Raw genomic sequence first — 20363 nt, forward strand, 5'->3', positions numbered from 1 at the left:
GCAGCATTTGCTGCAAGTTTGCCACTGTGGCTTTATCTGTCACTCTGGCATAAAGACAGCATGCTCCCACAAATATTTAGTGGTGTTGAGGTCAAGATTGCAACAGGTCACTCCGTCTTCTCCTCTTCCAAATTGTGGATGTTGTGTTTGATAAACCCTGCAGTGTTGGGGGAACTGTTGTTATTTTTGGATGATGCATTAGTTCCCAGCTTGTGATGATGTGGAATTGCAATGGTTGCATGAGTGCAGTCCTTATTCTCAACTCAACTTACAATTGTAAGCAGTCAACAAGCTTTCCAACACCTTAAGATTCATTGTCAAAATCATTATTACAACAAAAAAAAATCTACCAAATACAAATTACTTTAATTTTTGTGTTTGATAAGCAGGGGGTGTTCAATTTAAAGCACTCACCTTGATATCCAGAGCCCAGAATATTAGTTTAGACTTAACCTGACCAGACAAAATCACAAGCTCACAGCGACTGAATTGCACTTTGCTGGACACACTTCAGTTTGACAAGAAAAATACAGTGCCAATTTAACACACCCTAGTGAGCAGCCATATTTACCACTTTTGTAGCTTCTAGTAACTCTTCACACAGTCAGACCAGCTCTGTACACACATGTTGGAGGAACGTTGTGCACTGTAACGACCAAGCTTGACAGTAGCTGCTTCTGGGTGATGTGATGCAACGACACAAAGGACATGCAGGGCAGATTATCAGTAGGAGGCCAGGATCTCATTTGTCTGTGTAATGGCCAGTGTAATAAGCTGAACTGGCCCCTGGCTGTTTTTGTGTGTTTATTTTGGGTGTGTATGTGTGTTAGTTAGCCTCACAGTGTCTTGTGCTCACCTTCCTGATATCCCTGCCCTCATCCCATCCTTCTTTTCTGCTCTGACACATCACAGAGGGCTGGTTCTCTTTATCTAATGAGGCAGAAACATTACTTCCACAGCTTGTCACAGAAGGATCATGGATCATGTAAAATATTTGGTGGCACTCTGATTTACAGGTAGCCGGTTAGATGCTAGGCGTGCTTTGCGTCCCTTTCTCAAAGTGTGTGGCCTCCGATTTATCGTACTGGTCACTCTGGGATGGGATTTTCCTGCTCTGTGCTGCCAACTTTCTCTCTTTTCTTCTCCTCACTGCTGTATTAAAATCATCGTTTCAAAAGCAGTCTCTTCCTATTAATGAAAATGTATTTGCCTGAATTTGTCTTTTAGTTCTTTGTCTTTTTCTCCTCGCTGCCCGTCCGACAGTCGTCCTTCTCAGAGGAGACGGCCGGCACTTTCATGTCGTCTTCCTCCATCTGTCCCCTCTTTTTTATTTTGAAATCCCTGTCCGTTTCTTTATCTGGGCTTCCTTTTATTCCTGTATTTCTTTCATTATTCTTTTTTTCTTCCTCTTCTTCGCTTTACTTTCTTACTCCCTCTGCTTCCCTGCTCTCGCAGTGGGCGTCAAACTGGGGGAGTGTGATCGGAAGAGAGAAGCGGCTGAGTGAGAATGAAAGTCTGTGGAAGGATGGAAGAAAGGAAAGGCGATAATGAAAAGCCTGATTTAGGTTCTTAAGCTACAATCAATGCGGCCCATCTTAAACTGGCAATATTGTCTATCAAAACAAATGAATGGAGATCCCATGTGTTTGAGCAGGGTAATGCCAGCTCCGTCACCTTAATGAATAATCTATAATCACTCTTGTTAGGAGTGGAGTTCAAGGAAAGCAGGATTAAAAAACCCTCAAACTTTTCAGGAAAGCTTTCTCCAGGATAGCACCCAGACATCTAAATGTGTTCTGGCAATTAGTTTTAGTTTGATTTGGTTTCAGTCCAGCAGATACTGGAGGACCATCAAACAGCTCAAACACTCACTTAGATATCTGAGAAGGACAGAGCCCCACCGGTTGTTGTGGTGAAAAAATGGATAGCAATCATGGGATGAAAGCGAGATGGGAAAGAGAGACGAATGGGAAGGGAGCCCAGAGAAAGGTAGAGAGACGTTCGTTCGTTCAGCTGAAACCCGTCTGAGGGTGGAAGCTTTGAATGATTTCTTATATTGATCTCTGAAAATCACTCACCCACACAAGGTCTGTCCACCCCCAGATACATGAACTCACAATTGTTGCTGATTTTATTTGATTGTATTTGGGCTGCATTTCGTGTTTTATATTTACTTCTTGAGGTGGTGTGGAAAAGTATAATCACTAGTAACCGGTTTCATCGCAACAACCCCTTCAGGTCCATCTAAGTGAACTAGAAATCTCAGTCAAAAGATTTATTTTGATTCAGTATTTAATTACTAAGTGAAATTCATATGTTCCACATGTTTATTTTACACAGTGATATGTTTAAAGCTTTTATTTCTGCAAATTCTAATCTCTACAACAATCATTGAGTATTTTTAATACAACAAATATCAGCTTATCATGTATTGTACATTATATGAATGCAGCGCTTGAGGCTGTGGCTCTGCTGAGGTTCTCAGGAAGCCCATTTTTCTCATTTTCCTCTTAATACTTTGCTGGTGAATTCAGCACAATAACACTATGGTCAGCATGTATTGGTACCATTGGTAGTATAGGCAGAAATCCAGCTGGAAATTGAAATCAATTCGTTGGCAGTAGACAGAATGGAGTGCTCTATTTTTTATTTTGTTAGACTTGGATTTTTTTAGCCACATTTTTTCCTTCCTCTTAACTTTATGCTAACATGCTTGCATACAGCACTCTGTAAACATTCAGCTTCTTTACAATGAAGTCTGGTAGCTTCATTCCCTCCTTGTGGAGAATGTCAATGACTATTTGCTTGACTACTGTCTGTAGTTTCCCCCATGATTGTTTGCCATATCATAGCTTTTTTTTTAAAAAATGTTTTTGTTGTTGGTCTTACATAATATTCAGGCTTTCTGAAAACTGAATATTGGGTTGCTTTTGGCTGTAAGTCATTACTGCTACTACTACTACTAATAATAATAATTTAAAAATACTACTATCTAATGTACGAGATTCAACTTTGTAATTGAGTTATTAAATAATAACTTGTGGATGATAGTTTGATGCGCTGAGTTGCACCTGTACATACAGCATATTCTGATAACAGTGTCCGTGTACAGTCTCCTGCCAGTGTGTACATATCTCTCAGAGCTCTCTTCAGGAGGTCCAGCTGCTCGATTTTGCTCCCAAAAATAGAGACGAAGAATAAGACTGGAACCGAGTGGGGTGGGCTGGATTTTGCAGAGCGAATATTTGGATGGATAAAGCGAGCGAGGTTAACTTTGGAAGACACGTTCTTCGTGACTGCGAATGTTGCAAGCGAGTGTATCAACAGTTTTTCCGACTCCATCAGCACATTCTGAAGTCACAGTGTCCAACTTGCTGCTTTGTGGCCTCTGTCTTTCATTACCTTTTCGTTCCTTTCGGCTGTCTTCAAGCCTGAGCACTGAGACATGAGATCCGCTCGATGAGTTCTGGTTGCAGGTTAAAAAACTGTTCTCATGTACGGCAGGCAGCATGAATAATTGAACTTGCTGTCAGGCAAAATGGTGACTTTTCACTTACAAAGCCTGAAAGATGAAAGAGCAGCGCAAAGCCTTTTATATTCTCTCTATAAGTTATCTTCTGCACTGTACATGTTAAGAGTTCCAGGCACTTTTGCGTTTGCATCTCCTGCTACCTCTTCTGCACATCTCTGTGGGTATTTAACAGCTATGTAAGGACAGTTCTTCACGTAGGGCATCCATTATTGATTTTAAGAATATGGGGGAATCTGTGTGAGAGCAACCAAGGATCTCGCAGACTTTGGACCGGTTGCCTGCCGGTGTCAGTTCAGCCGACCGGGTCCACACCCTGTTCCAGGCCTGCGATGCAACGCGGGCTATTCTGAGAGAATGCACAGCTGTTGTCAACCACACCTGTCACATCGTCAGCGTACTCACTTTGCACATGTGTGACGCACGGGACGGGCTAACAAGTGGGAGTATGAGCTGTACTTGATGTTGCTCAGCATACGCATCACAAACTGTTGCATTCGGTACACTGTGTTTTTGAGGGGGAAAAAAAATCTAAATCTTTTCATTTTTTATTTTGAGAATAAGTTTAATGTCTCATGAGCGTAACATGATATGCAAACAGCTGTTATGAAGCAATACATGTTTCCCTCAAAGTGACTGATTGGCTATTTCTGCTTCTGAGGAAGAAGCCAAGCCAACGGCAGCTGACATGAATGAATAATTGCATCACGCCCAGCTAAAACAGATTTTCTTCTATATGACCAAGCCAAGAAAGCATTAAATTATTGTTCGCCCTGAGAACACAACAAAACAAAAAAAATCAATGTAATGATGATTTATACACCTACAGCAACTGATTTTCCAGTTAAATGTTTCTTCTTTTGTTGCTTGGCTGCCTGATAGTACATGTTGGCAATAAATTTAACAACTCTAAAAGTCAAGGTCCGGATTTAGTTATGGGAATGCGTCCATATTGAATGAGATAAAATACTGAGTTTTTGGACAATGAAGGAGAAAAATTCAGTTTAATATATATAAAAAATCTAGCTGTGATGCTCAGGAGCCCACCCAGAGTCAGTAAACAGCAACTAAATGTGACACCGCACTTGTATGAAATAAAGTATATAATATTCTCTGCCTTTATAACCTGACTGGTCCTGTCTCTGTCTCAGTGATAACACTGAGTAGTTTTTAATATTTAATGTAGCTGCTGCATTATGATATGTTTCTAAATGCACACGTCTTTCACTCTCTCATTGGAGACACAGCTAAAATATTTAATACAAACAGGGAAGAGACTCCTTAATAAACAGATAGCTGCTGCAAGCGTCGAGCACAGCTGCGTCTACTGAGTTCAGATCACCAGGAAGCGACATGGCACAACGATGGGAGTTTACTGGTTTAATCATAGCGGAGGGAGGATGAGGCAATAGATGAAGCAAAAGGTTGAACTTCATCTGGGGAGTCTCCCGATTGTCCGGGAGAAAGAAACGTGGTGATAAACAGGGATGAGCAAGATGAATGGGATGAAAAGTTGTTTTAAAGGAAGATGAGGAGGAAAAGAGGGATGGCGAGGGGTCTGAAAAGGGGATAAGGAGAAAGAAGGGATGAAAATATGTTATGAAGAGGGAGATGAGTGGGATGGAGAGGGGTCATACAGAGAGCGATGAGGAGCAAAGCAGAGATGAAGGTGGGAATAAGAATCATAAAAAGGAGCTTCACTAAATAGGGATGAAGTCGATGAGATGGTTGAAGAGCAGACATGAGGATGGATGAGTGCCAAGAAAAGGGGTTGTGAAAAGGATTGAGGAGAAAAAATGGGACTAAAATGTGTCATAAAGAGAAATGAGGAAGATAAGCACAATTAACAGGCCTCACAAAGAGGGATGAGAAGATAAAGTAGCCAAAAAAGAAGGATGACGAGCATGAAAAGATAGAAGAAGGAACGTGAAGACTGATGACGAGGGTGTGGCATTAAATTTGATTGTAAAGGTTGAGAATGAGAGGGAATGAGACAGTAAAGGAAGATGAAAGATTGAAGGGATGAACAGTGGTTGTGAGAGGAATGAGGAGGAAAAAAATAGACATAGAGAAAAATGACATGAGACATAAGGAGGGATGAGGAGGATGTGTGGGACTGTCATTGAATGGTCATTTAGAGGGTTGTGAGGGAACCCTCACAGATTGATGATTTGGATGAAAAGGGATTGTTAAGAGAAATTAGGATGACCGGTGAAGTTAACAGTGGGTGCAAAGAAGGATGAGGATATTAGTTGGTATGAAAATGGGCCACAAAGAGGAACAAAAAAGTGTAATAGTTAAGAAAATGACAGATGAAGAGGATACATGCAATGAAAAGGTGACCTAGAGCAAAACAAGGAGGATTATTGGGTTAAAAACTAATCTTAAAGAGAAGATGATGAGGAAGAAAAAGACACATTCAGTACATGTAGGATAAATTTTTACCCTTCATTTCTCTGAGACTGAGCTTTAGCTCTATTATACATCAGGAGTGTTTAGCTGCAGTCTTCAAAGACTGATGTCCTGCACATTTTAGATGTGTACCGGCTCCAACCCAGCAGATTCCCCAGCATGTTATCAACCTGCTAATGGCCAATTCATTTGATTCAGGTGTGGTAAGCAAATTAATGGCTCATTCACTCGAGTCATTCATTTGGTGTGTTGAAGCAGGGAAATACCAAAACATTATAACCTGAGGACTGACTTTGGACACCTCTGCTCTGCATTAAAACTGATGGTATAACCCCTGTTATTTGTGTTTTCCTCTGTGTTTCTGAATGGCATCTCATTTGATAAAAACTGTTTGACAAAAAAAAGTCATCCAGCCATGAATTAGTTTAAAACTAACTCTAAAACATAGTGCGGTTGTCTAATTCATTCACTGCAGTGATCTTCCCCATTTTCTCTTCGCTCCCTCTCCTTTTTCATGTCTCTTAAAGTGAGTGTTTATGTTCCCTCCCTCTGGTATTTCTTAAATATGTCTCCATTTCCCCAAGGGGGTCATTGCCATCTCAGTCGGCTTACATCTCCTTCACATGCCCCTCTTCTGCTCGTACGCCATCCCTCCATCACCGCCTTCGCTGTTCTATCTGTGACATTTCTGGCAGGCATTTACTGGTGGACCTCCCTGGACCTTTCTCTGCTTGACCACTTACTGAGGCTGTGTGCTGCTTTCTGACGGTACATGATGATGATGATCGGGGAATTGAACTGCCATCATATTCTTTAAAGGGGCTATCAGCCATCTCAGCACTTCTCTGTCCTTTTACCTCTCCTCCGTCTCCTCTCCCCTCCTCGCTTGCTTCTTAGGGACTTCAGATCCCTTAAGTCTCACCACCAGCAGGTATAAATATCGCCATTTCTTCCAACATGACAAGGTTTCCTCCGTCTGTACGTGTGAGCGCGTTGGTACACATGGGTGTGCTAGAACTTGCATCATCCGGTGATAACATAAACACTCATGTCACAGTGTGTATACCATCTCCGGCGTGTATACACACGTGTGAAGTGTGTTTGTCTTCATGTCATTTTGTATTCAGCTCTGTCAAAAGTAAAACCCACGGATGCACCTGCTGATGTGTGAGCGCTCACATCGCTCTTTGTCTGGATTTAATTGAGTGTGTATGGGTGTAATAGCTTATTCCAAAGTGAAGTCAAGTGTGTGTATGTGGTCTGTGGGGGTGGGTGTGTCGGTGTGTGTGAGCATTTATTCTGGTAAGGTGCAATCGCTTTTCTGCCTACTGCCTGTTTCCCTGGAGACTGATTGCAAGAAGGCATCACTCTGACAGGAGAGAATCCCAAGGCTAAGTCATTAGCATGCACACACATGGTCACTGATATTCATTATAAACATGCGTACCAGGCGACTTATCTCTGCTAGTCATGTGTGGTAACCAACATGTGCAGTGCATTGCCTTTTGCATTTGTGTCAGTGCTGTTATGGGGACGGCTGGGGAAAGCCCTTCAGATCCTACCTGTGTGTGTGTGCGTTTCTGTGTGTGTGTGTGTGGTTGTGTCTGTGTAGGCGGATGCGTGGCTGCCTTCCAGCCAAACTAAAGAAGCTGAAAAAGCTCATTATCTCTGCATGCTGTCCACCAAGTCAGTGATCAATGCACGCTAATCGCACACTTATGCACAACTGGGGTAAGAAAAAAGAAAATCCACATGGTTATAACAACAAATGCACATGCTTGGGAATATATATTACAGTGTTTTTAAAAGTTGGGCGGATGCATAAAATCACTTCAAAAAATAGAGATAACTGATCAAATTGAAGAACCAATTTATTTCTCAGAACAATTAGGTCAAACTACACAACCTACCTGATAAAATGCAAAAGCGTGTCACTCTATCAAAATGGATAATTTATTCTGAAAAAAAACAAGTATTCATGTTAATAAACGTGTCAGTGTGATCAAAATTTAAAGTCCTGACATCACTGTTTATGAAGAAGATAAAAAATTGGCTTTGTTATGTTTTCATTGTGACAGTTCACTCTTTTTTTTCCAATTAAAAAAAGTCAGATCTTGGAGACACCACCTGAAAATCACAAGACCATACTATACACTGTTTGCACTAAACAATCACGTCTGTGAAGACAGAGCTTCACCTGAGAGAAATTGTTCAGTCTTGGAGACATCTTCAGGAAAGAATAATAAAGAAATACACAAAGTCCCTGTGTGGTCCAGTCTCATCACCTAAGTTACTGCTGCACATAGAGAACCACTTTGGGGGGGAATTCCTGAAATGGAAACGAGGAAGTCAGTGTTAGGTCAACAGAAAATCTGAGTTTGGAATACAGCAAACTGTCTTAAGAACTTTTGTATTCAAATTGTCTGTTGAAACAAACGTGCCCTGCTTGTGATCGGCTGTTTACTATATCAGCTGGAGCTAGCACCGTTAGCAGGAGCTAATGCGAAGTCAATTCAAATTGGAAAACAATGAATGTATGTTTAGTTTATTTTACATTTATATTCATATTAATATAAATATTTATATTTAGATCTGTATTTTGATCACTCTGTCTTAAATCCTTACAGTCAGATAAGAATCTGGACAAGACTATGTGTACCCTCTTACACCAAGCAGAAAACAGTAATCACAAGAACTGCTGACGCTAACTAACGCATAGCATCTTTGCTTAATCTGTATTCAACCAGAAAGGTTAAAATCACAATTTGCAAGATTAGAGGGAGTAGTGGTCCATTATCTTGATGAACAACATCTCATCAGTCTCATCCTTTATTCACCGCAGACACTCCAGCATATGCGAATCAAAGAATTAGCAATGATTTAGCTGCATTCTGGACTTTCAAAGAGAGAGCGTGATTATGAACTTCGAGAATCAAGACTTTTACTCTAATCGAAGAAAGTGAAATTAAGCCTCTTTTATTATTTCATAAATAAGACTTTTTCTTTTGGACGTCACACTGCTTTTTAGATTCCTGTCTGAGACGCAGTTTTCTTTACCCCTTACAAAAAATATGTTTGTAAAGTTTCAATATAAATAATTATTTTAGGAATTAAAAAAAAAAACTTGAGAAGATACTAATTTGGAAAAAAAAATCCCATAATAAGAAATAAACATTTTGGCTGTTTTGGCATCAATAACAAGTAATAAAAAAATAAATAAACTTGATAACAGGAAAACATTTTATTGATAATTTTCCCAGACATTTTAGGAACTTTTAATAAGTAATTGATGACTTTGTGTGTCCCTTTGAGTGTAAATGGAACATGACACAGAGGCCAATTTCTCTTAGCCACTCCTCAAAATGGAATAAAAACAAGAGTATACATTATTCAAATAAGTCAGATGTGTGTTGATCTGAGTCAATCTAAACTTACCTAAACCTGTATATCTTTACAGTCAAAGCACTGATTAAAAAAAATTAAAACAAGAATCTTTTGAACAAGAATAGCTGGCATTTATACAGGTTGATATTTGCATGCTGTTATGTGAATACACAATCCTGAGGTAAAGATTAGGGTGATGGCAAAGAGACCTCACAGACCTGGGGCTTATAACCAAAGATAAATTGTCAAAATACAAATGGAAAAATACAAAATGGTTAACTATCAATTAGAAATGTGTTTGAGTTGTTTAAAATATACAGTTTTATAATCTTGCTTGATTGAAAACATAAACAGAGTTTAGAATTAACTAAATCAAATTTTTACTTACATCATTATATATTTTCAAGCTTTTCCAGTTTAATGACATTTTATTTACAGTTTCATTGACAAAAGGAAATAAATTATGAATAAACTTCACCTCTAGAGATCCAGGGTAAAATGTTTCAGTACAGCTGGGTCAGTGCACCCTATTCTGCCATCCCATGAACAAACTAGGTCAGCAGAGGCAGTGTGTGCAAATAGATGTAATGCCATTACTAACCAACTATTTACACATTTTTGCTGTATGAAAAAGAGGCTAGACTTCATGTCTATGATTGAATTTAAAGCTTTCGTTCTTGTATTTTTTTTTTTTTTTATCAAAGTGTGGTGCAGCATTGTGGTTGCAAACCTGAGTAATAACAGGCAGAAACAGGGTAATTTGTCCAATCAGTGCGAATGTCGAGGCAGCACGAGGACGTGGTTGTTACCACTGCTGCCTCACAGCGAGTAGGTCTTGGTTTAAGCTTGGCAACCAGCTGGGGCCATTTTTCCTTTCCATGTGGGGTTTGCGTGTTCTCTTTAGTCCTGCGTGGGTTTTCTCCAGGTGCACTAGTTACCTCCCACAGCCCAAAGACATGCATGTTAGATTGATTGGCGTTTCTGAATTGGCTGTAAGCAGGTGTAAGCATGCACGACTGTGGGTTATATGTTGTCATATGACAACCTGGCCTATTTAGGCTTTTAGTCTTACCTCTATGCTGTCTGACAGAAACCACTTCTCTGTAAATCTCTTGACTATCAGGTTTTTACAGTTAGTACTACCTACCATAATGCAGCTTTTAAACTGTGACCATACTAGAAATAGGTTTTAAATTAGCACCATCGGAAACAAGAGATGAAACGAAGTGATTAGACTTGGTAATATCCTGTCACAAGGTATACATTTGAAGAAGAAAAAAATGTAATGGAGAGCTCCCTTGAAAAATTCTGGCATGAAATCCGCCTGTGAAACCACAACCTGTCATTAATTAGTGGCTTTTGGAGGCGCTGGTAGATGACAAGCTTTTGAACTTTGCACACAGCAGAACAGCTGGTTCTCCTCTTTATGCTAACCTAATCCCCTGTTCTCTCCGCAAGACCACAAATAAAAGCATTTCAAATGGTATAAAACATTAACTGGGTACAGAAATGTGACAGTGCTAGCAGATGCAGAAAAAACAAAAACAAATCAGTAATTCTCAGATATGGAAGGAGGATAACCAGATTTCATTGTGCGTAAAAGCATGCGTGTCGTCTGCGTGCGAGCCTGGAACTGTCAACATTCGATTCAGCTTATTTATATAGAGACATTTCAAAACAAATATCATCTCAAGGCTCTTAACAAAAAGTCAATTCAATTCAATCATGCAAACAGATTCGCACTGACATTCATTCACTGTGCTCGACCATATAATTGGCTACAGAGCATTGCAAGTGTTAATATCGCTTGCGTTTTTATATTTTTTTCACTTTACAAGCACAAACATTTCTGGGTTTGATGTGCCAGCTCAGTCAAGTGATAAATAATGGTGAAGTGGAAAAAACAGTACATTTTCAATCATATTTGGAAATGTTATGTGCATATACTGTCTTGTGCTTTCACTGAGCTACTCCTTTATAACAACCAGTGCATCAAGGGCCTATAGTAAGTAAAGTCTACTTGTGTGTAATTGAATCTCAATATTAATGCAGCTTTTCTGTGAAGGTTGGAAGGATAAGATTAATGAACAGCATCATAGAGATGAGAACACAACAAACTGACATGACCCAAGAGAAAAATAGGCTGACAACGTTTATATCAAAGTTAACAACACAGTATGTGCACAAAACTTTTCTTTATTTTTGAAAGTCATTTGTCTTTTATTCCACTTTAAAACAATTCCCTAATTCATGTTGGTTCATCACAAAAAATTATTTCAAATACATTTTAGTTTCTTGTTATAACATAACAAAATCTGAAAAGGCTCATTAGGTATGAGTACTTTTGCAAGGCGCCTCTTTTATGAATGCAAAGGAGCATTGCCTTTTTTGATGGAATTAAGCATTTTCTGTCATTGTGGCATCAAAGAACAGACGCTTGACATTAGTGACAGTATAATAGGCAGATTTGAAAATAAATGAAAGAAGGAAAAGCACGTAGACGACAGGTGGTTGAAGAATGAGACCAGGGAGAGAAATGACGTGAACTTCAAGCCAGCTACATTTCAGCTCAGCCAGTGTGACCATGTTTGAACAGACATGCTGCTGCTGGGAGCCAAAGCTGAAAACCTGCATTTTTCTCATTAGCACAACAGCGTTGGCTTCCCTTGCACCTAGTTTGCTTCGGAGAGTACAAATGAGATTTTAGCAGCGGAGAGGGAGATTGATGCAGGACAAACAAGATGCAGCGTTGTGCACTGGCCCAGAACCACACTTTAATAGCAACAAATGTGAGGTGTCAAGTTGACTTTGTTTGCTTTTTTTGAATCACATGAATAATGAAAATAGTGTAATATTTTGTGCAGTGCATTCTTTGTTTTGAATAATTATGGGAGAAAATAAATTCAAAGAAGACTCTCGGTGAGGATTAGCAAACACAACTCTTTGTATGTTTAAGTGTTTGTTTGACGTTAAATTAATGCTACTAAGGCCAAGAAGAGTCCAGAGAGACTCAGAATAAATACAGCAACACACCTATTTTCCACAACGCTGACGCGGAGTATATTGTCATGAATTCAAAATGCTGTGTGGAGCGTTTCGTGATGAATGCTTAGCAGCATTCCCCTCAAAAACCCACAGACATATCTGATCTGAAGTGTAGCAGTGTTAAGGTGGCGCGGATCTCGTCTTCGTGGGGTTATCTGGCTGCAGCACTCAACCTGACCTTGTTGAAGGTAATGATGAATGCACTTTGGAGGTTGTTTGTGGCTGCACATGTTTCGTTTTGCAATTCTAAACCTAGTCCTTGAGCTGATGTGGACAAATGAATCATTTTAGCAGGTATGGGCTGAAGAAACTAGAATATTGACTGCTACAAGGTTCATCAGCAAAACCATTTGAAACATTTTGACAACTTCAATATTATTAGCAAGATTATTTATGCAATTTCTTTTTTAAAAAAGCAGAGCATTGATAAATAGTGACACACTAATACATTTTATCTGTCAACTAAGCTGGTTTTTATTATTAATTTTACAGCAGCTAATAACAGTGTTCTGCTATAAACACTAAAAGTCTCAGGAACTCACTGCTCTCCTGCACTCATTGAGCTGCCACAACATCACCCATCTGGAAAACAGTTGTCGTTGTTGCGGTCTTAAAGAAACTAAGGCCATGATTTCCGTGTAACCCATTACTGTTACATTGAATTCATACAATGGAACATGACTGCAATGTGCAATCATGTTCAACCCAGGTAGGTTTTTTATTTAACTACTATTGAATCCAAATCTACCTGTTGGCGTCGCTCAACTGGATCCCTTCAGCTTTTGCCTACAACGATAATAGGAGAACACATGTTGCCTACTATCAATCTTCCATGAGCAATTAAACACACAGGGTATCGGGATCCTTAGTCAGTTTATGCTGTGATGATTGAAAATTTGCAACTCAACATTTTCTCTAGTTTTGCTTACGATATCCATTAATTTTTGAACAATTTCTGAAAGTTTTGCCAGAACATAACTATGGCTATGTTCAAATGCACCCCACATGCTCATTTGCATCACACATATTAGACTTCTTCAAGACAATCTGAATGACCCAGTTAAGATCTAACAGTTTCTTCTCCCATAAAATACTCCCCACTTTCATATGTGGTACTATAGCGACTAATTTGTTCTTTTTTTTTCTTAGCTTCCTCTGAACGTGAATGTAGCCCAAGTCATCTGCACTCACAAAAAACTGTGGAGCACCACAAGGGTGTGTGCTAAACTCTTTACTGTGCACACTACTCACTGACTGTCTTCACCAACCACTTCCTCCCTAAAATACTCTGATTACGCTGCAGAAATCTCCTTTCTCTTTACTACTACAAAAACAGCTATTTCATCTTACTGCAACCAGAAGTAGAAACTAAAACTACAGGCTTTTCTGGAAGAGTTTGAAGCCCTCCTAAGCATGACCAGGTTTCTCCAAATGCTCCCACCAAACTGGTGGAAAAGGCATTCATGAGAATTAGGAATTATTCAAAAATACTTAGAGCAAATGAGAAGAAAGAACTTGAGGGGGAAAAACTGTTTCTGGGCTTAGAATATTTATCTTTACCTTCCAATTATAATGTATTTGTTTAAACAATGCTGTGCCGTGAAAATGAATTTCCCTCTGGGGAAAAGAAAAGATCTAAAGTCAAAAGTATTTTGAAGGGTTTTATTAATGCGATTAATTCAACTAAAAGATCAGACCCAGAGATGAATCTGAAGTGTCTGTGTGAGTGTAGCGTGATATTCTCAGGCGTCTGTCCTGTTGACCCGAGCACCACATGCATATTAATATGTAGCTAAGAATAGTGGCCAAGAAATTAATCTTAACTGCCGTATGACTAATGTGAGCTAAATCAAACAGTGACCTTCTAACTAAAAAAGGTATTCATATTTATGACACCAATTAAAACCACTTTGTTGAGGTATTCTTAAATATTACAATTTTTAATAACCTTAAAAATTATTGCCATCTGTTGGCATGTGCTTTGAATAAATTTCTGAATTACACCCATTAAATGTTGTTTCTTTGCACAATATGGTAATATAAAAATTATTGACACATTTCCAAGTGGGCTCAGAATTACAACAAATGATAAAGCATTTCAATATCAAAAATGGACTTTTAAATTAAATTATGTCTCCTGGCCAGGTTTAAATGAATAGAGAAGCTCCAATTTAATTACTTTAGGGTCACATTCAGTAATATTCAATGAATTAGAGTATTACTTAAAAGTTAATTTATTTCAGTAACTCAAATCTCAAAGTTAAACATTAAATCAATTCATTAAACACAGACTGATGTTTCAAAGGCTTTATTTCTGTTCATTATAAGAATTTTCCACTTACAGGTAATGAAAACACATTCAAGATTTGAATATTACATCAGACCAATTAGAAACATTTATACAGAAATGTAGGATTAATGGAAAGTATTTTTAATAATGTATTAAAGGTTATTAATTTTTAAAAGTACTTTAAAGCTGACTAACAAACCTTATCAGAATGCATATTCTAATTTAATGAGTACACACGAGGCAGGTCTAAATTTACCATTTAGAAAATATATACATTTGTGGCATGTATGTAGCAATAATTCACAACAATTACTATATAAATAGTTTCAGTCTATATCCAATCACATACAAAAAAGGTGTTGGGAGGTTTGCTTGTCTCTCTCCAGCCACCCACCATTGGGCAAGAGGCGGGGTACAGCCTGTACAGATTTCTAGTAGATCACAGGGTAGCACAAAGACATACAGGACAAAAAGCTCACACACACTCACACCTAAGAGCAAGTTAGAGAGACACTTAACAGCTGAAAGATTTTTCGACTGTGGAAAGAAGCTGGAGTACCCAGAAAAACCCTCTTTCAGCACCTAGAGAGCATTCAAAACCCAGGCTGCAATTTGAGCAGCCTGGACTATCTCATTTAAAAACAAAATGCAACATTAGTTATGCACATCAAATTTGAAACCAATCCAGCCAGTAACATTTCTGTAATAAGTAAGATTTAAAACCATAAACAGATAAAAGTGAAAAAAAATTTTGTATGAAGACTTATGCTTATGGCAGGTAGAGATATATACTGTATATTGTCTATTTGTCATAAGTATGCCACATCTCAGAAATAAAAATGTTTATGTAACCCATCACTGCAAACTAATAGAAAAAAATATTTTGAGGTGTTGATGAAATGTGAGTCCGATGATTTGACAGACAGCAGCGCTCTGAATGGTAATCCCTCATGCCTTTCTGTAGATCTCATGGTGCATGACGAAAAAGGATGAGAGGAGGAAGGAGTAACCAAAGGGAAGTGCAGTGGTCAGACTAAATCAGCCCCACCAGATCCCTATTTTTATTTATATATATATTTGAATGTTTAAAATCTGAAGAATCAGGCTATGTTTAAATAGTTTAAATAGTAACACACTTATTATGGTGAGTTTTATAAGTAAGTTTGCTGAACTGATTTTTGCTTAAGGAATTTTTCTTGTTCTCTGTAAATATAGTCAGTAAACCAACAACTACAGGTTGTTCATTGGGCATCTTGCAGCATCTAATTAATTTGAAACTGAATTTGTTATTAGCATTGTAGGACTTGGCTGCATTCATTAATCCATTCATTCTCAGCATATAAGTTTCTTTCTTTTGCTGTGTCTTGCACAAATACTCAAGTGAGGGTTTCTGTGTGCATTGGTGTGATAACCACATGATGTTTTGCTTTGCTCTAAGTGAGAGGTTGGTGGGCCTAGAAGAAGCCACTGAAGTGCTATGAGGCATATTGATTGGAAGTTCCCCACAGCATTGATTATAAGCACTATCAAACCAGACAAGCAGAGGATTTAAAGCTTGACCCCAGACAGATATTGATGAGTCAAACACTACAGTTCCACTTTACTTAGCTTCCTGTTTTAATATGTGACATCTGAATGATTACATGAGGCTGAATGTTAATTCGAGTTATGCTTTTTTTTTTTTTTTTTAAGTTTTCCGGTTTTTCGTCTAGTTCTACAATCAAACTACCAGAACAAACAATTCCTTCTCAAACATCCATTTGTTTTTATGTCCTTTATGATGTCAATAACTGTATTTTGTCTTTCTGCAGAGCTCCATGTACTCTCTGGCCCTGAAGTGTTTGATCAGCCTTTCCACAGTCATCCTGCTGGGCCTCATCATTGCCTACCACGCACGTGAGGTTCAGGTAGGTCACCTGTATGTCCATGTGCAGATGTACAGAATGTGAAAACCAGATGCCATTTTTAATAAGCCTGGGGAGATTGCAGTGATTATAATTATGACATCTGTTGACGAGCTCTAAACAATGCGTAGCTGAAAAGAAATCAAACCAAAATGATGATCTTTGCCATGTACCAAAAAAGCAGATTTGATTAATTTATACAAATGTATTAACATTACACAAAATTACAACAAATATCATCTTATTTTAGAACTATACAGTAAAGCTGTTTACTGCCACTTTTAATCAGCTGTGATAAAGTCCTGGTTACTCTGATAAGACATTTTAGTTTTTATTCAGTTTCACATTTCCTGGCTGAGACAATTTCTGATTTCCTTTGATTTATGATGTGCCAATTCCTATTTTACTGATTTTATGCTTTTCTGCAAAGATATAACACATAAAAGGATTTGTTGATAGTATTTTGAGGGATGTAGTGAATTTCAATCCAACATAAATCCCATTTATGTATCAAAGTATATCTCCCTAACAGTTATGAAGAAATATGTCGCTGATTGAGGATCTTCTAAAGCTGTTGTTGAACTGTCAGCCAGGCATTAAGCATGTCTTAAAATAAGAAAATGAATGTGTTCTGCTTTTAATGCAGCCTTGTCCTGAATAGTGCATGGGCATTGAGATCAGCGGTGAGGAACTCACATCTTCATAGTGTTACATGAGGTTAAGTAATGCTAATATTGATTGAATGACCCATATTTCCATAGCAGCTGTCACAGTTGAAGTGCCCATATGCTTGTGTACAAGATCTGTATCGTGGAATTTCTTTCAACCAAATAAATTTCTGTTCATTTATCTTAGCTGATTATCTCATTATTCATGGGAATACATTCAGAAATGTGTAAGAAGGCAGATTATCCTCATTCACTACTGAGATGTATGCCACATACACAAAATATAATGGGGGTATTAGTTTTAATTTTATAATTAGGACATTTTGTTTTACTGAAAAATTTTTATTGTTAAGTGAAGAGATCACAGATCAGAGCCAATCAAAGAAAAAACATCTGGGTCCAATCTCCAATTAAGTGGGATATTTCTATTTAAATTCACAACAGATTTAAATTTATATTCAGTTGTGTTTCCCAATCCCAGTCTGTAAGGAAGCCAGTTCTCCAGGTTTTGAAGACTCCCTTGCTTAACAATAGCTGCTTTAAATTATTGCACAATTAACCAATTGTTGCAAAACCTCTTGACTAACTACTGCTGCAACATTTTCCTCTCGATGCGGTGTACCCTCAGCACCAGGATTGGGAAACAATGACATATAGTTTCAATTAAATTCTAATTTCACTCCAGTTTAATAGAGTCAATACAGAGCGATGATGATTGCATTCTAAGATGTCTCCAATCAGCATACAAACATAGCAGTATAACTAATTGACTCCTAAAATAGATTAAATCTGTGCAAGTGGTCACTCAGTGACAGCGTAAATTTCTTTTGCTATGAAGATGATACTTATTCATGAGCATAGATTAAACCAGTCAGATAAACACAGATCAGATTTCACAGTTGTTGTTAAAAAGCTTGGGTTTGACGTTAAATCAAACACAAGCAATATTTCAGAAGTGGTTGTTACTCTCTTTCAGGTTCTTTGCAAGAACCTCATAAAAGAGAATTATCATTTTAGCTTAGAGAAGTGTTTCCTTGTGCGCAATCAGACTTTCTCTATTATTCTGTCCAGCTATAAATTAAACTGACTCCAAATGTGAGTAACTTTCCTTTAACCAAGGAGTCGACTGTGCTGTATGCATTAACAGTGTGGCAGTGTGAGCGTAATAATCAACTTGTGAGGGAGTCTGCTTTAAGTAACTCTGTTCCATTAGGAAGTAGAACTGAGGAAAATTATAATGAAGCTTTTCTACCTCTGAAAGCTGCAAAAAAAAACCTTTTAAAAAACATAAAGGAATATGTATCGTATTCTCCTTATGCTTCAGTGCTTGAAGAGACATTTGTTGTTGTTTTTTTGCAGGGACAATGCAACTAAAAATGCGTGAAATAAATCCCAGCTATGTAATTTATGGTAGATAAAACAAAAAAGAAGAAAGAAAATGAAAAGGGATAACATATTGGGCAACATAGGATTGGAAAAAACTCATTTTATCTCTTCCCCTCTTTGCTTCCTGCAAATTCCTTTCAGCATCAGAGCCACCTAGACTGCAAAACCGAACACATTTTATTTTTCGGAGTAAATTTTATTTTGCTCAATAAATATTGTCCAAATTCAAAGCAAGTACAAAAATTTCCATCCCTTTCAGGCTTTATTTGTCTCAGTGTCCAATTGTATATTTTTGCAAACATTTTTTTCTACCCATGCCAGTGTTTGTGACCATAAATTTAGCAGCATGACACATTATTGCAAAGTGGTATAAGAAAAGTCTACACAAAAAGCAGTTTATGATCAGATGCTGCTTAATTTAGATGCATCACTGCGATACTTGGTTGACTTCAAACTGACTTGTGCAGTTATGAATGTAGCATGATTTTACCAGGATTGATTACATAACTGGCAGGTTGAAAAGAATTGGTAGGAGGATGAGAGACAATGACATTTCTTACTGATATTTAATATTAATGTTTTTATAGTTATGTCTTGACTAGACCACGATAATGAGACTAACGTGGAGCATCAAAATTTTTTGTTGAAAATTGGCACAGATGGGAACTTGACTCACACAAAACAAAGACTCGAGATTTGGGCTTCCCCTCTAATAACTTGAGACTTCCGTTAATCAAAATAAAAGCATTTTCCATCCCACTGATGCAGAATTTACATTAACATGTGTTAATGAATTTCTGCTACTTTGTTTGAACATAAATCCGGATTTGTTTTACTGATGAGGTAAAGCCTGCATCTTATGAATATGCAAAATGCAGTTTACAGAAGTCTCTTTGCATGAACAATACAAATAGTTTCAAAAGAATTTGAACAGAAAGACAAATATTAAATGCTATGTTGTGTAATGAATATAGCATTACTAATATTACAGCAAAACTGGGGCAAAACACTGCTATTTAAATTTATAGCTTACGGCAGTGTAGTGCTATAGGCGGACTAGATGACATGCATCCAACAAGCGAAAGCTCACCAGGATGAAACCATTAGACATGATTTGTGTCGTATCTCCTGTTTAAGGAGAATAATTCAGCGCGGACCAACTGTGTCTTGACGTTATTATCCACTTTATTGAACAGCCTTCCCAGACGTAACACGTCCAACCCCGTGATCCCCCACACACAATCCTATTGGTCTACTGTACTTTCTGTAACGTAACCTGCGTAAAGCATTAACCCGTAATGCACTGTATTCAGATACACCACAATTTGGGCTTGAGATAAAAGATTTAAGACTTACATTGAAGTTGATATGAAAGACAGAAAACTTGATTTGGATTTGGGATCAAAAACTAGAACCTTGATTTGGACTTGAAAGAGAAGAGTGGAGCTTTTTCTTGATCTCAGTATATAAGACAAGATCCTTGATTTGGACTCCAGATGAAATTCCTCAGAATTAAATTGGACTCGGGATAAAATAAGGTGAATTGTACCTTGGGCAAAATACCTCAAACCTAATATGGATTTTGTGCAAAATACTTCAAACTTGACCTGCAGTTGAGGCAAACAATTTGGATTAGAGGTAAAATGCTGGAGAAGTGGATTTGAGTTAGGATAAAAGTCTTTTAGTCTTAACATAGGAACAGCAGACCAGAGTCTTATGCCTACAATTGAACTTGAGATTAAAAA

At 38.0% G+C, this 20363-nt stretch overlaps 1 protein-coding gene across 2 annotated transcripts in view; it reads left to right on the forward strand.

The window, feature by feature from the left end:
* LOC102232652 (small conductance calcium-activated potassium channel protein 2-like) overlaps positions 1 to 20363 on the forward strand; it is an 85094-nt gene that overhangs the window by 5412 nt on the left and 59319 nt on the right. For both annotated transcript variants that reach the window (XM_023331110.1, XM_005810284.2), the window contains exon 3: positions 16472 to 16567. In XM_023331110.1, the coding sequence (XP_023186878.1) occupies positions 16472 to 16567 (96 nt within the window). The remainder of the gene's footprint in view (positions 1 to 16471; positions 16568 to 20363) is intronic.

The sequence above is a fragment of the Xiphophorus maculatus genome, chromosome 3, assembly GCF_002775205.1.
Source record: "Xiphophorus maculatus strain JP 163 A chromosome 3, X_maculatus-5.0-male, whole genome shotgun sequence".
Classification (NCBI taxonomy): domain Eukaryota; kingdom Metazoa; phylum Chordata; class Actinopteri; order Cyprinodontiformes; family Poeciliidae; genus Xiphophorus; species Xiphophorus maculatus.